The sequence below is a fragment of the Gymnoscopelus braueri genome, assembly GCF_963280865.1.
Source record: "Gymnoscopelus braueri genome assembly, chromosome: 12".
In the NCBI taxonomy this organism is placed as follows: domain Eukaryota; kingdom Metazoa; phylum Chordata; class Actinopteri; order Myctophiformes; family Myctophidae; genus Gymnoscopelus; species Gymnoscopelus braueri.
In genome coordinates this window covers 34,034,673-34,059,588 of record NC_137614.1, presented here as the reverse complement: position 1 = coordinate 34,059,588, position 24,916 = coordinate 34,034,673, and the positions used below count along the sequence as shown (strand labels likewise).

General features: G+C 41.7%; 1 protein-coding gene across 2 annotated transcripts in view; it reads right to left on the bottom strand.

Annotated features, from left to right (window-relative positions):
* The window catches only part of prkcz (protein kinase C, zeta), a 126,345-nt gene that overhangs the window by 21,410 nt on the left and 80,019 nt on the right, over positions 1-24,916 (bottom strand). Inside the window, exons 6-15 of one of the 2 annotated variants that reach the window (XM_080444508.1) lie at positions 23,275-23,406; positions 20,674-20,764; positions 18,382-18,437; positions 17,470-17,664; positions 10,186-10,283; positions 9,317-9,403; positions 6,700-6,835; positions 6,379-6,466; positions 5,951-6,070; positions 1,943-2,022 (exon numbers count right to left, since the gene is read on the bottom strand). In XM_080444508.1, coding sequence (XP_080300634.1) covers positions 1,943-2,022; positions 5,951-6,070; positions 6,379-6,466; positions 6,700-6,835; positions 9,317-9,403; positions 10,186-10,283; positions 17,470-17,664; positions 18,382-18,437; positions 20,674-20,764; positions 23,275-23,406 — 1,083 coding nt within the window. The remainder of the gene's footprint in view (positions 1-1,942; positions 2,023-5,950; positions 6,071-6,378; positions 6,467-6,699; positions 6,836-9,316; positions 9,404-10,185; positions 10,284-17,469; positions 17,665-18,381; positions 18,438-20,673; positions 20,765-23,274; positions 23,407-24,916) is intronic. The other variant, XM_080444509.1, reaches the window with a different exon arrangement.

The following is a 24,916-nucleotide window of genomic DNA, read 5'->3' as shown; positions in this document are numbered from 1 at the left end:
GTTAATAACACCGGATCCATTTCCTGAAAAGTAACCGTTTTGGACATACAGGGTTTCCACCCGACAGCGACGATTAACACATTGACTGCCAGAGTTTATTCATAATGTACTCACCCCTGTGCCAGCAATTTGTGTTTTTAAATTTTTAAATTTTGTAAATTTTCATTCAAATAAATTCTCTGATTGTGGTGTTAAGCACGTACGACAGTTCCACCAGTAGAGAGCAGCAAATCCACACATTGATCACCTCGCTCGCCCCCTCCCAAACAGGCCCACGTCAGATCCGGTCATTCACCGGATGTTATGTTTTCGACAATCCCTGATCCGCTGATCGGCCTGAAAACGATGTGATACACGAAGACGATGACTGTTAGTCACCCGGACCAAAGAAAATAGAAGTTGAGCTGTCCGTTCGTTTTTTATACCGTGTGAAAAAACGTGATTTTCCCTATTCTGGCCGAAAATGACCGGAGAGAAACAATGTGACCCGGAAATGATTTTTTTTTTTATACATCCGGCTCCGGGTGAGTGTGACGTCAGTGGAAAACGAAAGTGCTGATGAGAAATAAACAGATCCGTGCGATCACAGATTAAACAATGAAAATTCAAAAGAACGCATCAATGCGTTCTTTTGAATTGCTGGCACACAAGCGATGGATTTGAAAGAACGCATCGATGCGATCTTGGCAATCAATTGATTAAATGATTAAATGATTAAATTATTTCTTAAAATCTCCGGGATCCCAATCTACACTGTAAAATCGTCTATGTTAATTTAACTGTGAGAGTGTGCAAACGGAAATATTGAGCTGGAGACGCCTTGGAACCTCCTCATGGACTCCAAGGGGTCCTGGGTGTAAAAGGTTGACCCTTTTCAGAGTGCTGACTTTGCACAGATTGGATATAAAATAAGTTAAATGGATTATTGAACACAATTTTGCAAATGCACACAACTCAGGCAGTTTTTTGCCATAACAAAATCAGTATAATATACTGTATGTTTATATCCAAACTCCCAGTTACCAAGACACCTATGCTGATCAATTATTCTTCCAGAATAACTTCATTTATACAGTATGTGGGCATCGATAAAGTCCATGGAGGCGATATGAAGACAGTTAGCATTTCTTTATTATGTTTTTATACATAGGCTAAACTAAAATTAGCTGCTAATTAACATCTTGCACTTTATGTGCACATGCAACTCCCAACAGCCCCCCCCCCCCCTGACAGACTATTCAGACTCAGAGAGATGTGCTCTCTTCATCAGAACAATTACAGGAATGACTTGCTAAGGCTGAGTGCATGTGAAGAGCTACAAGGCCGTTTGCACAAACAGTGAGTGCGCTTGTGCATCGCAGCAATACCGCGCGCGCACAACAGGCTTAACTGCACACATTGGCGCATGCAAGCACAGACACAAACCCTGTGCACGCACGCACGCCGCACACACACACACACACACACACACACACACACACACACACACACACACACACACACACACACACACACACACACACACACACACACACACACACACACACACACACACACACACACACACACACACACACACACACACGTATTACTATACTTGTGAGGACATCAACGTTTCAGAACAGCAATTTTACAAATGCTTAATACTAACCCTAAAAACAACCATTTCTCTTCACAATGTCTATTTCTCAAATTCTTCTATACGTGTGGGGACATTTGGCCCTCACAAGTATAGTAATACAAGCACACACACACACACACACACACACGCTCTCACTCCGAGCCAAATGAAGTAAGCCTAGAGTGACTGCCGTGTTGGCCGTGCTGCTCGGTGAAACGTGTTCTTGGCCTCGTTTCCACGCGCGCCGATTTGCCCGAGTAGTGCAAACAGACAGAAGGAAGGGAGACCGAGGCGTCTGATTGGGTGTGGACTGTGCCTCACCTTGTTTAGAAAGCCCTTGAGCACGCTGGCAGCTTTCACCGACAAAGACCTTGGGATGCGAATCGGCTTCTCGAGAATAACTGTTAGGAAAGAGAGTGAAGGGGGGAGAGAGAGAAAGAGACAGAGAGAGAGAGAGAGAGAGAGAGGGGGAGAAGGACAATCGTGAGAAAGGGAGACAAACAATTGGTGATTCACCATCCGGTCTGCCTGTGGGTGACCACGTCTGCTGCGTGGGAGTAAGGAGAAGAAGGAGGAGGAGGAGGAGGAGGAGGAGGCGATGGCCGAGGGAGAAAGAGGGAGCGTGCGAGAAAGAGAGAGAGGTCTTTTCTATTCCTTCCATTAGGAGCTTTTGTTGCCGTTCACACAGCCTTGATACACCCACAACTTGACAGTGTCAGAATAACAGAGAGAATAACTAGAAATTATATATTTTCATTCAAACGCAAAAAAATCAAGGTTTCTGCACGTTTTTGGTGGCAGAGGCCAGGGGTAAAGGACCATGTCATGGTCTATTCATAGCTTCTACCTCAGTGATTCTCAACCACTTTGATATGCACAACCCCCGTTTGATACCATTTCTATCTCTTGTACATTACATTCACAAACCCGTAAGGGTCCATTTGGTTCCTAAATATCAGTTACAGTACCTGTGGACCCCCTGGAAACCCTTCAAGGACCCCTGGGGGTTGAGAACCAGTGTTCCACCATACAGTATATAAGGACCTTGTAGTGCAAGGCAGCTCACTGATATTGTAGACACTGCAAGCTATCCATCTCTGGAAAGCTTGTGTGTTATATATATTGGACTGTGCACTTTTTTCCAGGATGTCAGTGAACTTTACTTTTATGAGGACTGTACTGTAGAGAGACAGCAAGAGAAAGCAAGATGGTGTTCATCTAAATGCATACGAGCCACGATCCCTCCCTATGACTTTTGCTTGATACAGTATATACTTTGGTGCGTGCCGACTGCCGACGTGTTGTGTGCTTGAATATAATCTACTTCTCGGCACGTGACACCGTCGCACAACAGAGTATAAAACAGGCTTCATTGCATCTTATTAAAAATGTGAGCCGGGTGCAAGGTCCATACATCACAAACATAACAATGGATCTTTTTTATATAAATGCATGTTTGGTAGTAGGGGTACAACAGTTACCCAGTAACCCTACAACAGTTGATCGAACTAATCCATTTAATTGATTATAAAAAGTAAATATTTGAATACAAATTTCAAAAGTAGCACATCTACAAGCTCACAACGTGTTACATCGCTTAAGTGGGCTTAAGTGGTTAATCAGACAAATCGATTTAGCCAACAAAAAAAAATCTTCACGTTCATTTGTTGATATGTGTATATTATTTAGTTACTTCTAGATATTAATCAAAAAAGTAATCGCTAAGAAGATATGGATAGTTGAAGCCCTATTTTGTAGCCATTACTTGATTTAGCCCATGATGAACAGATTAGGGAGTGTTTGTTTATCTCCTGCTCTAATTCCACATCCCAAATGTTTCTTGCTTCTGCTCTCCTGAATTTGAACCCAAACACTACAGGCTTGTGCCGACAGGCGCTGATAGTGCTCCGGGCAGGCAGCACGCCAGGGGATGAGGACATAGACATAGAGATCTGCTATCCGCATTAAGCTAAAGCTGTCAGCCATTCTGGCCACCCACAAAACCCTTTGAGGAGTTGGATAAGGCACTTATCTTTGCCCCACACGTTCTTGGGTCAGTGTGGAAAAGATATCATGCTTTTTGTGTGTGGAGAGGGGGGCACCGTACCATTAGATGACCAGATAGGCCGTAGAGACCACATAATCACAACGTCCCTGGTTTGATTCCTGCTGGAGACCTTGTTGCATGTCCTTCCCCTCTCTGCCCTACATTCCCTGTCTCTCTACTAGGGATGCACGATATGTCATTCCTCATATCGGTATCAGTCGATAATTAGTTGCATTAAATGCATTGTCGACATCGAACCGACATAAAAATGATCCCCACATCCCTCTCCAATATTATGACACATTAATTAATGCTTTGGTAACATTGCAAGGCATTAACTCTGCTGTTTGAATTAATTTGTGCTAATCTCCTTCAGTAGTGAAAGCAGACACTTGAAAACGGAGTGTAATGTTCAGCAGGCCTAATAAATCAGGTAATAAAGTCTGCATCTGCACCTAGAATCACAGTTACTGTATAAAACAACCCCACTGGAAACTTGCACTGCAATTATCAGGACTGGGATCGTTTTGACAATGCAATCAATCAGTTTTTAATATCATGCATAATATATCATGCATCCCTACTCTCTACTAAATGAAGGAGAGAAAAAAAACATCCCCAAAAATATAAAAGCTAACATTTCTTCACATAAAGGTGGAATTTAGGGGGCACTAGCGTGGCATATTGTGACCACACTCTCCCTAAGAAAAGAAGCATTTGCCAGGCTCTGTGTGCCTGTCTGTCTATAGCTCAGGGGTTGGCGTGGATTGCACTAATGCCCAGGGAGGGGCCTGGCACAGGTCTGACGCCAGTCTGCCTAGGTGGCATATGGACGGGCTGCTCCTATAGCAATGAGGGCGGTTTCCGTTGGCAGGCCGGCGTCCAGGAGCACGCTGCTCACCCGTGGGGGCGTGAGGAGGATGGTACGGGTGGCAGATGCTAGTCATGGTGCCATGCTATGCCACCGACGGGCACAGTGGAGACATAATGCGTCACAGGAGGCTGGAGTAGTATGGAGGAATGTCTGTTGCAGCAGGGATGTGTGTGTGACAGTGTGTGTGTGTGTGTGTGTGTGTGTGTGTGTGTGTGTGTGTGTGTGTGTGTGTGTGTGTGTGTGTGTGTGTGAGAGTGAGGGGGAGGGGGTACTATATAAGGGTACCATATGGCTTTAAGTATACACAAATGTAAATACAATATAGATGACTTTCTACACGTCGCATTTTCTCCTGCATTTGTACTGCTAACCCACCACATTAGAAAAGACATTAACCACAATCAACCTGGTGTTTCAAAAAGATACATGTACATATTATATAAAATATTATGTTTATTATTTCAATACGCCAACATTTTTACATTAACATCATGGAGTTACTACTGTAGGTCTACCTCCACTGTATTGCAGGCTAGTGCAGTACTACTGTAGGCAGCATTCATGACCGAAACTGATTCCACACATCAGTTATTATAAGCAGGGCAGCAGATGAAGAATCCTCACACAGTGCTATGTACAGTATGAGTATATCAATCCCTAACCACCTGCTACAGCAGGCTGTCCTCACCACTGTGGAACAAAGCTTGACACAATAATGAACTAATGTTATTCATGCCATGCCAAATGTCCCTATAAGGACAGTTAAGTTAGACCAACTCATCACTGGATGATAACCAAGATCAGACACTGAGTTGTCACGACTGTTACAGGAGCAGCCTGCTGCTGAGATCTGAGTGGAACACTGTTTCTCAACCAATGGTCCATGGACCTCTAGTGGTCTATGGCATAATGACATGTGTGTCAATGAGCATTATTTAACTAATAATGTCTGTGAAAAAGCTTGAAATGAAATTATTGTGTTATGCCTTCTTTTAATGAATATTGTTGTGGATGTAGGTGGGGTGGGGTGGGCCTTGATGATCGCTAGTGGTCTAGAGCTCCAACAAGGTTGAGATCCACTGGTTTAGACAAACATGAAGTCAGAGATCTAGTATCAAGACTGTGGAAATACTACTAAGGTTCTACACCCTATCGGGATCATTGTGTTCATTGTGATCATTGTGTTCCACATTGTAGTAAAGTCTGTAGTAAATCTATTTGAAAAAAAAGTTGATATAGATTCTTTTTAAATAATCGACTAAATCGATTAAATGTTTAAACTGATTTTTATGTTATTATTAACTAACTTTTCTGGGAACCCCCATGGAACCCCCACAAGAACCCATGGGGGTCCCCGTCCGGACCCCACTTTGAGAACCAATGGAGTGGACGATGGCCCTGTTCTCACCTTGGAAGAGGTACTCTTCAGTGTTCATATCAGGATTGTCTGTGATGATGTCGAACGGAGACCTCCCAGCCATCATCTCAAACATCAGCACGCCCAGCGCCCACCAGTCCACACTGAAACCTGGGGGGAGAACGCAATGTGACGTAGGCCTGGGCAATACAGCCATATTATAACCAAGAGTATTTTAAAGTTACCTACATGCTATATGCATTTTTTCTTCAGGTCTTGGGCATCACACTTATTTTCAGGAAATCACTACAAGGCACTATCAACTAAGACAACTAAACACCTAAAAGGCAAAAGTTTTCACAGAGCCACTGCCAAACAAGTGGAATTTTAGCCTCATTCTCATGCTAAGACCACATTTTGATACTCTAAACTACTGTAGTCAGGAGTAGCAACTACTTTGACACTTGCCACATACTCACCATAATCCTCTCCTCTCAGGATCTCTGGTGCAATGTAATTGGGCGTTCCACAGAATGTACTGGTGGTGTCGCCTGGTCTGATGCCCTCCTGAATGACAGATAGACAGACAGACATGGAAGAAGGACACAAGGAGGCAGGGAGAGAAAAGTAAGTATGGAGGGCAGAGTGGAAATGGTAAACAAGAGAGGAGAAAGAACGGGGGGAAAAGGAGAGTCTCCCCTCGCTTTACTTCTAGTTGACATCGATCCACTTGCATTATTAATAATCCAATGTCAGCCTGCCTCACAGCAGTCTACTAAAGAATCTATACCTGCCCTTACCTTGCACATGCCATAGTCTGTGAGCTTGATGTGTCCCTCATGGTCCAGGAGCACGTTATCCAGCTTCAGGTCACGGTAGATGATGCCCTTTTCGTGCAGGAAGTTCAGAGCGATACATATTTCAGCAGCATAAAACCTTTTTTTGTGAAGGGGAAAAAATCAGAGAGACACACAGGGCACGTTGTCAATTTTGATTTATAATCCAGAGATATATTACCATTCCTAACGGATAGTGACAATTTCAGGACCAACGTTCAAAATCTCACCTCAACAATGAATTGCTAAATGACCATACATGTTGACTCAATAGTATACTTGACAGTATACTCTCACTGCCGACCACTTCCCACACAAACACACTTTTTGCTACTACTCATACAGATTTAGTCAAAAACACATGAACTCTTTCATGTTCCATTTCAATTGCCTATGATTGCCTTCCAAAGTTTGCCTTCCAAAGGGGCCTATTTGACAAAAGATGCCAAAAATCATAAACGCAAGAGATGTCATCAGTGGACAACCAATTACCATGTTTGCACTGACACCTGACATGATGGTGACGGCAACCTCCCCGCCTCTATTCACAGACTTTATGTACTTTAATGTATGTGTCAAGGAGTTCAGTCTTTAGCAGCCCTATAGTGAGACTGTGTCTGTCTGACTGTAGCGTAAATGCATGACAGAGAACACATACATAAAAAGAATAGAGGGGGATCGAAAGATCGACATCGCGCTGCAAGTTTATGAGCGGATGCTGCCCATCCCACGTGCACTATACTCAGAAACTGGCATCCAGACTGCCATAAAGCTGTATCATATCAGCCATGCCATCCATTGCCCACCAACCTGCACCCCTCCACCCCCCCCCCCCCCCGGAGCACAGGGGAGCGTGCCAGGACTCTCTCTAGGAGTGGAGCTCATGAATATGTACGCTCATTACGGGTGATTAACATGCTGCTTTGCATACACAGAGCCGTGGTCTCGGGAATACAGATCGCAGGGGCCTGATAGGGGCCCGCTGCAGTGCCTCTCTGAATTACCTCGCCTTTGATCCACAGTTTTTTTTTTAAATCAGTGCCGCAGTCGGAGCACTGTGCGAGTAGACAGGCACAATGAATAATGGGTGCTCATTATGTTTTGCTGAGGTGAAGGAAGAAGAAGAGAAAAAAATAAAAACGACGGGAATTTTCCCGGCATTGACATGAGAACTCTCGTGAAGAGTTAAGAGTTAAAGCGTGCTGTTGAGGGTATGTTCTGTAAGGAGTGCTGGCGTACGCGATCGAGCAATGTCTTCGTACAGAAAGCAAGAAAGGCCCATGCGAGGATCTTCAACCGAGTGGATCTTCAACTGGAGAATGGAAGAGGATGTACAATCAAAGAAATAGCTAAACACATTTAGAGTCCTTCATTCAGCAGTGTCTATTCTAGTCTCCGTCCCAAATATTGTTCACCGGAATCGCTCCTACATCCCTACCCGCATAGTCAGTTCAAGCCTGATTTATATTTAGCTGTGCGTCAGTGTTGTATACCGAAAATAGCCGATCTACAAGCTCAGAACGAGTTGGAGTGCGATGTGTTGTGAGCTTGTAGGGCGTCTGTTTCCGGTGCATGGCACCCGCACAAGTATAGCTCGGGCTTTATTGTTCAGTGGCAAATAGGAGCTCTCTCCACAAGCCGAATGAGCCACGTCAACTTAAAGCCAAAATCCAATCACAAATGGGCCTGGTTCTATGTGTCATCCATCCTCTGTGTGGAGGAGGCTATTACTGGAGGCCACTCAACATCACTCTGCTGCAGCCCTCATATTTTTCAATTGAATGTTAAATGGGGGAAAAAAGAGAGAGCGAGGGAGAAGGAGAAGGAGTGAAGTGCATGCGGGTGGAAGGCTAGAGACTATGATAACTACAGTACATTATTAAGGATAATATTCCACTTTCACTGGCAGCAGAGAACACATTTTGGTAAATGTGACGTTACTTCCTGGTTTTTAAGACGCTACGCTCCATGTGGCCATGACATTGTCCTTGTTAGCTGTGTTTATGGCTAAATAGAATACTTTGTGGAATTCCAAAAATAGGAATCAGGCTGATTTCATGATGACCATACAACCAACAGTGAGCCATGCTGGTGATTGCTCATAAAATGCAACAGAAACAGGGGTTTTCTTTTTTCAAATATTGAGAAAAAAAAATCTAGTCCAGTCTACGCTAATCATCATCGATGAACTGAAATGCACATTCAATGCATTTAGAGTCCTTCATTCAGCAGTGTCTATTCTAGTCTCCGTCCCAAATATTGTTCACCGGAATCGCTCCTACATCCCTACACATTCAACAGTGTGTTTCCCTTTGAGATGTATATGACCACTTAACTCATTGAGTGCCATTAACGTGTTTTACCGCTATGGTGTAACGTGCCATTAACGTGTTTTTTTTTTTTTAACCCAAGATATCATTATCCGAAGATTTGCAGCTCCATCCACTCCTTGTTTAACTCTGGACTCGCACTGGCCAGAAATAGCCAGAAATAATTCGGGCACTCAATGAGTTAAATATTGCACCGAACCTCTTCTTGTCATCAAATGCTGTCAGGACGTCAGTTAAGTTTGGATGTTTACCGTGCATGTTCTTCAGGGAGTTTCCGTTGTCTTTGCATATGAAACATCAGGTCTCCGCCGTTCACATACTCGATCACGAGAAACAACCTAGAAAAAAAGAAACATCGGTCAACGTGTTGGTCAAGGGATCCTTGAGGAGGTTTGGGGGGGGGGGGGGGGTCTCCAGCTAAATGATAGTTAGGAATCTATGGACTCAATGGACACATACTGGTCTGTAACTCTGAGATAGACCCGTAATGGATCCATTTGGTAGCACACTCTCAGAGTTCATTTAACAGAGGATTTTACAGCGTACATTGGGGTCCCAGAGATAAAAACGTGAATCAAATGGGTGTCCATGGTGTAATGCATATTAAAGTGGGGGTCCTTGAAATTTTAAAAGGTTGAGAATCGCCGTCACTGCTTAATACTTAATACCGTATACACTGACTGGACCGTAAATGAAAGCATCTCGAGATGGCTGTCCTTCAAACGAGACTTGAACAGTTGGAATAAAACATACTGCACAGCCATGGGATCATTTGAAGCTGGAAGGCTGGCAATGAAACAGTGTGTCAGTTACGTCTGCCTGCATGGCTTTGATTGAAATCCAATCTAAATGAATCCATTTCTTTCTTTGCGGCCCTCACTCAATGCCATGTTACCTTTCTCTGAGGGGAAAGACTCGCCGTGTGCAGCGCGGTCTGTAGGACGGAATCGATACGGCCGGCTGGAGTGGAGGTAAGTACAGATCATTGTTGAGGGATTCCAAACAAAGAGGGGGGTTTTGTACGAGCGAGGCCACACGTTGAAGTGCACTCGTGAAAGTGTGTCTGTGTGTGTGTGTGCGTGCGTGCGTGCGTGCGCGTGTCTTTGGGTCAGACCCTTACCGACTTTCTGTCTGGAAACAGGAGTGTAGGCCCACTAAGAACGGATTCGTGGATGCCTGCTCAAACACATGCTTCTCTGTCTGCACCCAGTCAATATCCTGGTGAGAGAGAGGTACAGAGAGGGAGGGAGAGAGAGAGAGAGAGAGAGAGAGGGAGATGGTGGTGAGAGAGATGATGGTGTTGAAAGGTACTGAGAAGCAGGCAGACAGAGAGATGGAAACGCAACACATTAACAATCAATTTGTATGATCGATAGAGTGCAGGACGTGGTTAAAACATACAGACAAGGAGTCGCACAGCACCACTAGCGTTATGGTGAGTCTTCCCATGTCTTTAGTGTCGTTCAACCAACACAAGCCATAGCATAGGGGAAAGGAGTGGTAAAAACACTCCCTCACTCAATGTTACAGACAGAATGGTTAAATGAGAGACTGACACATGTTGTGTATTTATAGTCTTTATATTGGTACAATGGTCAAATTATTATCAGGGTTATATGTACAGTACTTTTCATGTCATTAGTTATTCTGGGTTAAAATGTGACATATTTGTAATTGCTGAGAAAAACAGCACGTTTGAGAATTTAAATCGTTTAAACGGAGCAAGCGATGGAATGTCTCCCAAATGTAGTCATTTGCTACTAGTCAGTGCTACTGTGGTGCCTGTCGCAAGCCTGGCATGGCCAGACTAATATCACTGGCAGATTCGTCTGGTTTCCAGGCTAGCCTGTCGCTGCCTGGTGCCCACCACTGTTGATCTGGGGAGGGGTAGACTGCCACCTGCCTCCTCCAATACCCATGGAGTCACCAGGTGCTGCTTTTCACCTGACAGCAAGGAGTTTCACCAGGAGAGCATGACACATACAAAGGTTTGCGCAGTCTCCTCAGATCAGATCGCCGGAAACCTTAACCCACCCCCTGCTCCCCAGCACAACCATCTATCATGGCTTGCTATAGTTCAGTGAAAAGGACGCGATCCCTCATTGGCTTCCAACCTGCGAACACTGCCAATTGTCTTCGCTGGACCACCCTGCCAAGCCAGAGGCACTGCTGCCAGGAATCAAACCCGTGAGAGTATTTGACCTCTATGTCACCCAGACTCCCCCACCCTGAGGCAATGAACTTTTAGTGACAATGAAGGAAGTTACTTCACTTGTGCATTAATATTACTTGTACTGACAATTATGCTGTCCTTCCCTCAGTCTATGTTGGGGATCATTTAATCACATAAGCCCTATTCAAAACATTAAAAGAAATAGCCAATCTACAAGCTCACAACGCGTCGCATTGCAACATACACTTTCTAAGTATTCTCCCGGTCCTTCATCATTTCAGTTTCAGCTTCAATTTATAACAGTGTAAGATCACAAGCACCATATTTATTATAAATGCTATGCTATAAAATCGTTTTGTAAGACCATGTTACTTTTTCGCCTCTTCCAGCACAAATTAAGATTTATGTTGGATTTCTACATTATAGATTCATAGGAGCCAGTTGTACTTTTAATTTCATTTGGATATATGAAAGCTTTGTGCTTCGTTGCCGTTCTGTGCCTCCGGGCAAGGATGTTTTCCACTGCTTTACATAGTCAATAAGTACACATTAGTTAATGTTTCATGTAAACTACAATAAGAGCTGTCCACTTCGCCGCGTTCCAGTGCAACACGCGGTTACATTTTAAAAGCATAAGCATCAGACCCCATGCTGTGCACTTGATATCAAAAGTCCCGGGCGGTCAGTACACTTGTAATTTAAGCATGGGAAATTACACATATAGTAACCTCATCAATAATATATTCCTATTGGTCAATTGAGCTTCTTTAGCAGGAGTAGGCTTTTTGGTCTGTTTCTGTGAGCATTTCACAAGCTACAAGCTTTGATGTCAGGCCTACTAAATAGATGAATAATTAAACTAATACGCTCATGAATAAAGGAAAAACAGATCACTAGTCCAAATAGAAGGAAGAATGTATGGTATTGACCTGATGAATAAGCCCTGTAAACAATCTTTAGTTCTTTTAAAAACTTTTAAACTGTCACTGAAACAGTTGCGTTTGAATGTGTAAATGTGTCTAGGTGAAGTGAAAGCACAATCATGTATATGAAAGTATTTACATAATATCCTCAGTGTTAATACAACTCTGACAGGGCCCGTGACCGGCGCTATGCGCTAGAACTTATTTTAGCGTCTTGTGGAAACAAATGGACCCCATAAGGGTCCATTTGGTTCCATTTGTACACACTTAGAGATAAATTAATGATATCATCAATATCACAAAGTAGTAGGAATGGATGATGGTGCGTGTCTGAAATCATTTGGATCTAAATCCTGACTCAATCAGGGGCATGTGGATTAGCATTGACTGAATTGAATTGAATGTAGCCTTGTGTCTTTTACAGATTTACAGATGAGCCTATGTCGCCATCTAGTGGCGTAAAATGGCACATATAAAATCAAACTCACCAGGGTGCAAGTCATATCTTCACCTGGGTACTATTTACTTGATTTCTGTTTCCACACACTTAGTTCTTTCTATTTCTGTCTGTGTTGTGACAGTGAATGAGATGAGACAGCCCACGCCTCCAGGAGGATGCAGACTGGTTGAGCTCTACTGTATTTCAAACAACGATGTTAAACTAATTATAGAGTTACATTAACCTTGGTTTAATGGAACAATGGCCATACTGGTATTTTTTTATATCTACCCCACACTGACTATAAGTCATGTACTGTAAACATTACATTTCGGTTAACAATTGTCCAAAACATACACGTTTAAAAAAAAAATGCCTTGGCTCAGAGGGGAAGAGCCATCTAGTACAAAAGTTCCCAAACGTTTCAGGCCACGGCCCCCCAAAATAATCATATTTGAACTGGAGTCCTCCCACCCTGACAAGCACTTGGAGTTGGAATTGTAGGCATTTAGTTTGACTCGGTTCTGCAGATAAATATTGTGAAAATAGCCGAACTACAAGTATATCAGCAATTTTTAACAATGTTTGCCTCTTTCTTACATATATAATATGTGTGTGTGTGTGTGTGTGTGTGTGTGTGTGTGTGTGTGTGTGTGTGTGTGTGTGTGTGTGTGTCCATCAACTTCACTTATCTAAAAAACCTTGTGATAAGTAGAGAGCCTATTGGTTTAGTCAGAAAAAGGACGTTATGGAGACAGATAGGGCACCCTGGTGGCTTAGCTGGCTAATATGTTAATCATGTCATATCAATCATGACACTATGCCACACAAAAATTAGGCCTTGTTCTGCCAAGTGTTGATATTAGTGACATAATTATGCTTAATCTATACTCTGTCGTACGATGGTATCTCATGACAAAGTATTAATCAGGCTTTAATGTAATCACGCATGTGTGCAATTAAGATGATTGAGGGTAAATCACCTGTATCTGGGGATCATTTCATTAGTAGGTTTCCTAATTACCACCATTATGGGGAATTATATACCATTCTTTCCAAGCATCTCAGTATTCCTTACAGCAGCGTCCATTGTGAAGAAATGGAAAGAATATGACAGCTATAAATCTGTGTTTGAATAACAAAGAAAATTGGCGATTTGCATTATCAGATAAAGTTGTATGGAATTCTGCCTCCAAAATTAACAAAAAATAAATTAACTTAGGTGTTACGTAGTAAAACAATGAGTGATACAATTAACTAAGACAGGCCAACAGGTACTGTATGTGAAAAAAGCAAAGTCTTAATTGTTAAGCATGTGCCTGTTGCTTTGTGTCCAAAGTGTTAACCCTATACATGCACCTTCAGATGATGATTATGATGATGTTATGATGTATTTTAATGAATAATTGTATCCAAAATAGCTAACAGTCCAATTTTTGCTTTAGTTTCATGCCAAACAACTTTCCAGTCATGAAGAGTTTTGCAAGAGTTGTGGTGCTTCCCCGATCATTTGGTGTAAGATCCACAAAACTACCAAGCTGTCTCAAGTCTATGTCTCATCTTGATGTTCCGAAAAAAAGAAAAACATGTACAATATTATCGGAAGCCTTTAGTCTTGGGGCATACTTATGTGAGGTTAAATGTCATGAACCTTGTCAACAACCAACTGGTGTTAACTGATTAAAACAGGGAGCATACACATAATATGGATGGAGAGTCCAGCAGAGTGTTCACAGACTTTCATAGTCCAGTGTACTCAAAGCATATTATAGTGTACTAGCCCCATTTTATAGATATTTTTGTTGCTGATGGAATAGCATATTTGGGCATACAGTTCAGAATCATGCCTTCCAAAGTCCTGTAATGTGTATTCATTAATGTCCATGAGACATCTGTGATATCAATGTAATAATCACATGCTCATTCTCTAAGTTAGTTTCTTCATAAGCATGACAGGGATAGCAGCGCAGATTGCTGTGGCTGAAACCGGTGCTATAAGTAACAGCTCCAACCCTGAAATTCATGTGTTTATTAATTTCAAAGACAAGAATGAGAGTTTCTTGAACATATTTTCCATCCGCAATAAAGTGTAGGCTGCTGCTTATTGAAATATAACAGGATGTCTCTTTTGCGTGTGCTCTCCTTGCTCCATGGTGCTGAAAGACGTTTAATTTTTTTTTTTTTTTTTTAATTTTTAACTTTAAAGGTGATTTTTACTTACTTACTTTTACATAGCGGGGAAATACTGCGCTGGGACTGCACCAAACTGTAGTTGAGGTTTAGCTGGTCTAAAGTGCAAGGGCTTTCTGACTTTCTCACTCCCCGTAAGACAGCAATGTGCTAACAATTTGCCTTGATCACACCTCAGTTTAAGACCAACACAACCAAGGGCGCACAGATGGGCAATGGGTGTGAAAAATTACTGCTGCATGTAGCAATGACACTTTCTCTGCACTGTGTGCCGGTTTTACGTCGGGTATAAGATAGGGCAGATGTGAGAGTGTTTCAGAGTAAAATGATATACAGTACAAACTGTTTTCATTCAAAGTCTTTCTAGTGTATGGTAGGCATTAACTATGGAATTTTGGAATGAATCTATACAAATACTTGCTTTGCCACAGCAGGGGACTAAATGACACAAAGCTGTATGTAAGCATTCCTATTCTTGCTAAAATTGTGCTAAAAAGTGCTAAAATTCTTACCACTGAGCTAATAGAGCCTGCCTGCTTGCTCAGGGGAGAAATTGATTTTTTTTCATGTCAAACCAGAAAACAGGATTGTGTCAAAGGTTGTGTCCAACCTAGACTCAGTATCTAAATGTCTCAATAGAAGAGCAGGGAGACCAAATACAACCACCCCAATTGCATAAGTTATATTGTACTGACATACTACCATCCAGATTGGACAAAATATAATTTAACCCATTTAGGCCTGTTACACCCATACGTTGTTATAATACCTTTCAAGCCGGGAACGCCTCTGTATCATTTTAGTTGAGACTTACTTACATCGTTTCTGTCGGGTGGAACCTCATATTTCCAAAATGTTAACTTAACAGTATTCAAATAAAAAAATAGCAAAAATAGCAGATCGACAAGCTCAAAACTCGCTGCTTCGCGTGGAGATCTTCTATTTTGGATGCTTTTGTGAGACGCTGTAGTGCAGGGATATTCAACTGGTGGCCCGCGGGCCAAATCCGGGCCCAGTAGAGCTTTCTTGTGGCCCCTGGAACACATTCTATATTCCAATTTAAAAATAAATGTACAAAATTATTATTAGGTGGTTGTACAGGATGACCATTTTGAATGTTTTTCATAATGGTTAATCAACCATCAACCGATAAGAATAAAATGTAGGCTATTATTTAGAATGGAGGAATGTTAGTGATTCACTCAGGGTCATAAAGTCCTAGAGTACTGCATTTGCAGTCAAGACTCAAGATTGCTGCTAGAACCCAAATGTGGGTAAATGTAATCTTTGGTGAGTAAATCTCCCATAAGAAAATACAGCTCACTTCATATGTACTCAAGTAAAGTATCTGGTGTTAAATTGTATTTAAGTATCAAAAGTAAAACTACAAGTATCACAAGTAAAAGTATAAAGACCTTTTCATAGTACAAACAAAACAGCCAGAAATATTGCCTACTTCTACTACTATTTCTTTTTCCACCATGTAGCAGGCTTGCCAACATCGCTACATTTCAGCGGCGCATCAACATACAAGAGCACAACAACAGATGAGTTCTGAGTGCATTTTTACACCAAAGAGATAATTCACCTGGATTTTGTCATCTTCTCCATCTTCATTGACTTCAAACACACCCTAAGAGCTTGTGCTCTTATCAAACCAAAAAAACTTTCATTCATACGAACATGTAAACACTTCACCTTGCCAGCCTGCATCTAATACTCTTACCGCACAGACACTTCCATGCCAATGACCCGTGAACAGAACACCCCGACATATCTACTTCCTATTTCCGTAATATCAAAATCTAAGCCTGTGCACTATAAAGGACTGGCACAGAAATGATCCTATCAAACATCAAAATGCATGAATGCAGTATTAAACAGGCCCTAATAAGTTACCATATCAGACATATATGTCCATTGTTGTGTCCTATCACACAACAAACGGTGAAACGGTTAACCATGAACATTTTGTTCATTTCTGTTGTCACAGGCTTGTGGCCCCCGACTTCAAGTCATTTTATTTTTGTGGCCCCCTGCCTAATCTAGTTGAATACCCCTGCTGTAGTGTGATCAAGTAGGGCATTAATTTACGAAAACACACAAAACGTTAAAAACATGGAGATAAGAGGTTTCTGCCGACAGCAACGAAAAGTTTTTCAGAACACTTTTAGATTTGTATTTATCTATTTAGAAGGCATTTGTAGAATTAACCCATTAAGACTGGGAACGCATCTGTCATTTTAGATGTTAGCTATAACCATTTTTTTTTTTTATCTTGAAAATGTGTGCAAATCTATGAATATATATATTTTTTAAAGCGAAAAGTTTTGACTCAAATCTTTGCTTCTGGGGGTCCCTGGAATAGAATATTTTCAGATGGGGGTCTGCGACCAAATACATATCATTTTGGGTGGTCCTTGACATGAAAAAGTTTGAGCACCACTGATATTATAGCAACATACGGTTTTCAGAAAACTGAAGACAAAGACATTTGTAGATGCGTTCCCGGATTGAATGGGTTAATAAAGTTAAAAAATAAGTATTTCAGAAAAAAAAATGATTTTAAAATTTGATTTTGAAGGTATTTGTGGAATTAAATGACCTTGTGAGATGCTTTCCACCCCACCCCACACACACACACACACCCGAACCTTGCCTCCCCTGGCCTCCCCTCACCTCGTCGTCATGCACCAGCTCCTTCTTCACCACCTTCATGGCGTACACCTGCTCGTTCTTCTTGAGCCGCACCAGCAGCACCTTGGCGTAGCTGCCTCGCCCGATCACCCGGATCAGGTCGAAGTCGCCCAGGCCCAGCGAGAAGCCCTGGGAGATCTTGATGCCATCGATGCCGTCGACAACGGCTTTGATGTCCTGGAGGGGGAGGGGGGGGGGGCAGAGGCGGTCAGTTGTGGTTGTGTAACACAATGGTTCTCAATCTGTGGGTCGGGAGCCCCAGGGGGGTCCCCACAGGATTTTGAGGGGGGTGCCCATATGACAGTGAAGTGATAATTTAAAAAAGGAGAAAAAAATGAAAGAAGGAAAAGACCGGTCAAACATTGGCCAAATTGTCAAATAATAGGCCTGTAAGAAAGAGATCTGCTATTTTCGCAATATTTATCTGTGAAACCGTGTCAAACTAAATGTAATGCCTCTCCTACATTTTATGTTTATCAGGATGGGGGGGTCCCCAGTTCAAATATAATTATTTTGGGGGGAGTCACGGCCTGAAAAAGCTGAGAACCACTGTTGTAACACAGTGGTTCTCAATCTTTTCTCGATCGGATGTGGCCCACCCATCATCTGACTACTTAACACGGCAGCAGATAAAAGTACGGACCCAAAGGAGCATGTTTACACCAAGCTCTATCAACCATATCATTATTTTTGATTGATAGGTTATACACAGAGCACTGTGTGTGTGTGTGTGTGTGTGTGTGTGTGTGTGTGTGTGTGTGTGTGTGTGTGTGTGTGTGTGTGTGTGTGTGTGTGTGTGTGTGTGCGCGCACGCACGCATGTGTGCGTGCGTGTGCAGTGTGTCACAGTATCTGTATTATGGTCAAGCAATGTCAAGTCAGCAGTTCATATCACCTCTGGATCTGTGTCTTCTGTTTTCTCCACTGTGCGATTGTGCGGTAAGAAAGGTACTGTAAGCATAAAGAGTGATAAAAAGAAAAGAAAACATGAATTAATTTCACATGTAATAGTAGTTAATGTAACACAGATAATGTGATACAGTAACACAGAGAGAGAGAGAGAGAGAGAGAGAGAGAGAGAGAGAGAGAGAGAGAGAGAGAGAGAGAGAGAGAGAGAGAGAGAGAGAGAGAGGGGAAATATTCCACACAAACCAATGGGACTGTCTTTCTATTTTTGACCACCAGAGGGAGGTGTATTACTGTGTATGCAGTCAGATGCTGATCTCAACAGAGTGGTCCCAAAAACTGTGTCCACCCCAAATGACCAATAAAATGCTAAACAAGAAATCCCATAAAAAATGCATGTAATCCTCGGTGTATTTTATAGAGCTGTACTCATGCTGAGTCAGGGGTACCAAAGTGCTGGGCGATGCAAAGGAGCATCTCCATGACCTTTATTATAGAATAATGCACTGCATTCCAAAAAACGGTACTCCCTGAGGAAGCCGCGGATATTGTTTTCATTTGAGATAGAAGTGGACTTTGTTAATTAATTCATTTATTGTACAGGCCTATATCTGCCCAATTTCAACGGTTGTCATTCACAGCACTATGTGATCGACATCGGTTCTCTCTTTGTATTCAAACATTTATTATTATAAGCAAATGTAATAAATATGTTTTATTTTAAATAGTTTATGCTTGGCAAACTGTACAAACAGTATTTAATATGTTAATAAACAGTAAAAAAAATTAAGGGCAAAATACTACCGGGCAAGAGGGCAGTCTCAGAACCAAACTAGACCAGTCCACTAGAGCAATAGTTCCGGTCCTTAATTACGATTTACAAAGCCATTGCAAAATGCTCTAGAAATAGACACCTGTGAGCGAATTACTTTAATTAGTATACTGCGCCAAACTAAATCAAAATGACCGATTTTGTTGTGAATTTTGATTTTCAAAATCAGTTTCTGTTGATATTTTAAGAGAGAAATAGGCCATGCATGCATTTGCTCAATATTGATTCATTTCACATTTACAATGACGTGTTTAAATGTTTAACATTATCGGCTTCCATTCAGTTTTTAAAGGATAGTCACAGCCTTATTTGTGCAAGCAGTCTACTGTCTTGTAGAAATTATTCTTGAAGTAAAATTGCTATTAAAAATGGTTTTAATTGGAATATGCCTATGATTTTCATGTTGCCATATTCGATAACCGGTTTATAAATGCAATAAGCTATGCGAGGCCGTGGCTTACAGTGATTTTAGAACAGCTAAGGGGATTTTAGCCTCCCTGCTCCACGTCGTGTCTGTCAACACCTTTTAACAAACCACAGCCTCTTGGGGCTTGCTGCTTTAGTTTACAACTACACAGCAAAGTTCTGAATTTAAGTATGAGTATAAAAATGGACCCCGTAAAATTGACACTAGATTTACTGTGAAACTGCTGTGCCAACCACAATGCCAAGGACGGCTTTATGTAGTTAATTGCCTATTGCTTTGGATAATTTCAAGGATGTTAAATGACTTTACAACCAGTATTATGAGTCTGCCTCATTGTATGGGCTCTAGGGGCACACACTCCCATCTTTAAATAGAGCAAATTGATTGAGGCAGCACCATAAAGTGTGTACTCCAACATCAGAGTGAGGGTTCACTGTCTTACTCGAGGACACTTCAACAGGACACATTGCTCTAGTCTAGTTAGACATAACAGTGGTGGCTGTTGGGACAGTCATTGTGACGTTTCATCTACCTGACAGACAGTTAATTGACGTGACTACAGCAAAAAGCCAATATTGTGTAATTGAATCATGTCTCACCCACAAAGCGACATTATCTCCCCCCACTCTTTTGAATCAGTGTACTCAGTAAAACAATGCATTTACCCTGAATCATTCAAGAGACGAAGCTAGCAGTTCATGATCATGATCTCTTAAAGCTAGATTCTAAACTTCTCTTACGGCAGTTAGGAGGTTGCTGGCTCTCTTTGTTTGATGCTAAGCATTATTTTGCTTTTAGAGCTGTCACTCCTGCCATAATGTAAGAGAACAGTAAAAAACGATGCGTCGTCGCAAGTGATTAATGTGCATTCAAGAACTGACAACAACAATAACCAGGTCCCATAATACTGCTGAGAAATGATGAGCGATAGCACTGCAATGTTGGCAGGCTGCTCTATTGTTTAATATATATATATATATACATTTTTGTTTTAAAGAACAATAGGGTTTGAATGATCATACTTCCGTCTCCGTCCTCCGTGTCTTCCGGAGGGAGGTCCACCTCTTCGCTCTTCTCATCTAAGGGGGGTTCTTGTGATGGCATAACTGGATCCTGCAGAAAATAAGGAAAGCATTCACCAAAATATGCTCGCATTGTTCCAGTGACCCGGTAGATGATACAATAATCCATCTTGGCGAGGACAGAATGAAAGCTGGGCCTAAATTAGAAAGATACTCTCAGCTACTGTAGCATGTTGAAATAGAACTGGCTGCTGGGACAGGCTAGACATAAGGTGACATGGAGGTTTTTCAGTAGGGGAAGCATTTAATTGTTTCATCTTATCAAGCTTAAAGCTCACATTTTGCAGTAGCAATGTGTGTGTTGACTACATTGATCCTTTAGGCAGGACTTTGGTCTTCTGGAGCAGAATTGAGGGTCTCTTGTTTGGTCAAATAAATGATTTAGACATTTAGACAACGGTAGTCTCGTATAATGAGACCATCAGAGATCTCCGCCTGCTGAAATGTCTGGTGAAATCTAAGGTCAATATATTGGCTAGAGCAGCGGAGACATCCAGCGCTAACAAACCTACGCCCACTGCTTTGAAAACTAATATCAATGTTCCAATATGAAGGAAGGTTGGACTGCTAAAGTCTTGGCATTGGTTCTGCAATGCAGTTATTATTATTTATTTGTAATTCTCTGAATTGTTTCCATTTTGTACCAGCCCATACTTTGAATTTAGATTTCACCAGACATATTAGTAGGCAGAGATCTCTCTGATCGTCTGTCTACACTAGACTAAGACAAAGGCGACTATTATTGATAATTCACAGCACATTGACATACGCTCAAATGTAAAGACAAAGGAAAGCATTGTGCTTCACTGCACATCTTCATGAATACTGTGTATTTGCTTTTGTTTTTTTTGTTGGTTCAGATAAACCAGGGGTGGGCATTAAGTGAAGGTGGGGGCCGCATGTGGGCCCCGGGCCGACAGTTGCCCATGTATGAGGTAAACCAAGCTCAGGTGTGTACAGTATATATGAGGGTGGATACAGTATGAGGGTGTGTGCTGTACAGTATACAGTAAATTTGGTATGAGGGTGTATACAGTATATGAGGGTGTGTACAGTAGTGGTACTCAACCTGTGGGTTTATGTTTGAAAAATCACAAAGAAAACAATCAAATTAAAACATGTTCTGTGTTTTGTCAAACAAAACTGTTCAGACATGTTGAACTTATCATTTCATAACAAGTTAGGCTGTTAACTCCGCCAAGCGGAAGTTTGTTTGTGTGTCTGGGACCAATCATTGTTGTTTTTTCTTCATTTAAAAAAAAGATCTAACATAAATGTTATAATGGGCGAGAAAGGCGATTGGATCGGGCTTAAAGGTTTCATGACGTTCAGTTTTACCACACATTCAAAGTCTTTGTCATGGTCCTTCAAACGTGTATAGAAAGTTTTAACAAAAAATTCCACTCCGTTGATCCATGGCAGGTGTTCTTCTCTCACATTTCTAAAGCCTTTTCAACTGCAATGAAAAAAGAAATCTTTGCCTGCGGGTGTCACTGGTGAGGGATTTTGCCTGTCAATCATCGCCTCTGCTCCGCCCCCCCCCCAAAGGAAAGGATAGGGGAGGGGAGGGGCGAGGAGGAGAGTGGGCGGGATTAATCGGCTGTGACCTCACTGTCGAAGGGCCAAGCTCAGATTACTTTTCAGCCTAATTATTCAGAAAAGCCCAACCACAGAAAATCCACTGAATGTTCAAAGTTCAGATTTTTTGGGTGTAATTGAGGTCATAAAACCCCCCAAAAAACATAAAAAATAAAAAAAAGTGAAAATGAATGTCATAGAACCTTTAAGCCTTGCTGAAATATGGAGTCATACATTACGTCAAAGATATGTCATAGATCACTGATGTCATAGACTGGACACACCGCTCCGGCGGGGATCCAGTGACTGACTGAGTGCATGGACCTCTAGATGTATATGTAATGTAATGTAGATGAGAGAATTGTGTATAATGACAGTGGTTCTCAACCTTTCCTGGATCAGGGCCCACCCATCTGACGGGTGGGCTGTGTGCAGTTTATTTCAATGAATCGATCGATATCACAAAGAAAAGAAAAAATACCATGACACTATTTTATGTTATATTATCGTTAAAATCTTAGTGTTTTGGAAATAATTAGGGGGCCAAATAATTGCAATATCCTCACAGCCCATCAGTGGGTCCCGGCCCACAGGTTGAGAATCACTGTATTATGATATCACAATATCCTCACATGGTCATGAAACTCCCAACACTGGCTTCTGGGCCAGCCCTCATGGATTCTGTGATGGAGGGACTCACCATTAGCCTGGCTCCAGCCCCTGAATCGCTAGCCTCGCATTTAGGGTCTGGTGACGCTTTAGAAGGCGGGTTTTCTCGGTTGAAAATCTAACCGGCAGCCCGGCCCAATCGGGATCGGAATAATCCAGTTAGGAACCAATCGCTAAGGAGAGACACTTTGGCCACGCCCCCATCTCAGAAAACAGCTGTACTGAGAGGGCTTTCAGACTGAATAATGGAGTGAAACAAAATGGAAATTCAGGCTGAGTGTTAGGCTAACTCACCATAAGCTTTTGGCAGGTCTGAGGGACGAGTTTGTGACAACGCTTATGGACCAGTAGTTTGCAGTTGATACACTTGTAGCCCTGCCGGCCCAGCCCCCATATCCTTTCACTGCAGTGGCCACAGTATGCCTTCTGGAAGGAGACAGACAAACACATGATTACCCTTTTAACCCATTCAAGACCGGGTACGCATCTGTGTAATTTTTTTTATTTCTTTGGCTATTCAAAAAATAGCAGATATACAAGCTTTTACAAACTTTGAATATATATTCTAAAGCTGTCCCTGGAAAAGATTTTGAGATGGGGGTCCGTGGCCAAATACATATCTAATCTAAAGTGTTTTCTAAATCCTAACAGTATGTCGCTATATCAGTGGTGCTCCAACTTTTCCTTGTCAAGGACCGCCCAAAATGATATGTATTTGGCCGCGGACCCCCATCTCAAAATATGTTGTTCCAGAGACCCCCTCCCAGAAGCACAGATCGGAGTTAAAATGTTCGCTTTAAAACATATATACATATATATTCAAAGATTTGCACCACGATTTTTCTAAGAAATAGCAGATCTACAAGCTCATAATGCGGCACTCGTAGTGCACGTAGTGCGGCACTCAAATCTTAAGTGACACAGATGCGTTCCCGGTCTTAATAATGGATTAAAAACGTTACACATATCCGTTCACGGAGAAGACAGCTAAACATTTGACACTTTTACAATTTACAGTTTGTAATTTAGGCATTAATCCAAAGCGACGTGTATCACATTCTTAGAATGCAGAGAGACAGTGTAGTGCCTCTCCAGGAAACTAGGATCACAGGTAAACCAAGAACCTAGCATTAGTCTAAACAATATACTATCAATAATCTGTACATTGAAACCACAGGATACTAGGTTAAAGAAAACCAAGAACCTAGCATTAGTCTAAAACAATACTATCAATAATCTGTATATTGAAACTATAGGCTACCAGATTAACAATGAACCTAGCATCTGTTTTAAATACGTTACAACTTATCCTTTCACTGCAGTGGCCACAGTATTACCTCTGGAAGAAGACAGATAAACAAATTACACTTTTAACGAGCAATCAGCGCCCAGACAATGGCTGACTCCATCAGTATTGATCTATTCATCAAGGAACAATTAATAACTAACACTGACAGAAAAAAAGAAATGTCTCAGTCTAATGGAATTGGTAGAGTGATCAGATTAAATGGCAGGTATTTATAGATAAAAATCAATACCAGGGATTGATATATATTTGTAATTGTAATTAAAAGCTGGTTTCCATTTTAAAGGAGTAGTTCACCCAACAAATGACTTATTTTCTATCAATTACACACCCCATGAAGCCATGAATTCATGATTCAGATTTTTTTGTTTTTGTCACATTCCTGAGCCAATAATTTGATGACCGTGTCATCGGTCAATAGGAGACTAAAGTAGGAGACTCCGCTGGTCATCAAATTATTGGCTTAGGAATACGACAAAAACAAAAAAAATCTCCATGAATTCAAGGCTTCATGGGGTGTGTAATTGATAGAAAATAAGTACGTTTTTTGGGTGAACTACTCCTTTAATTCACCCTCTTGGAGTACACAGTAAAATCCTTTATGCTAATTTATCCACTTGTAACTCTCAG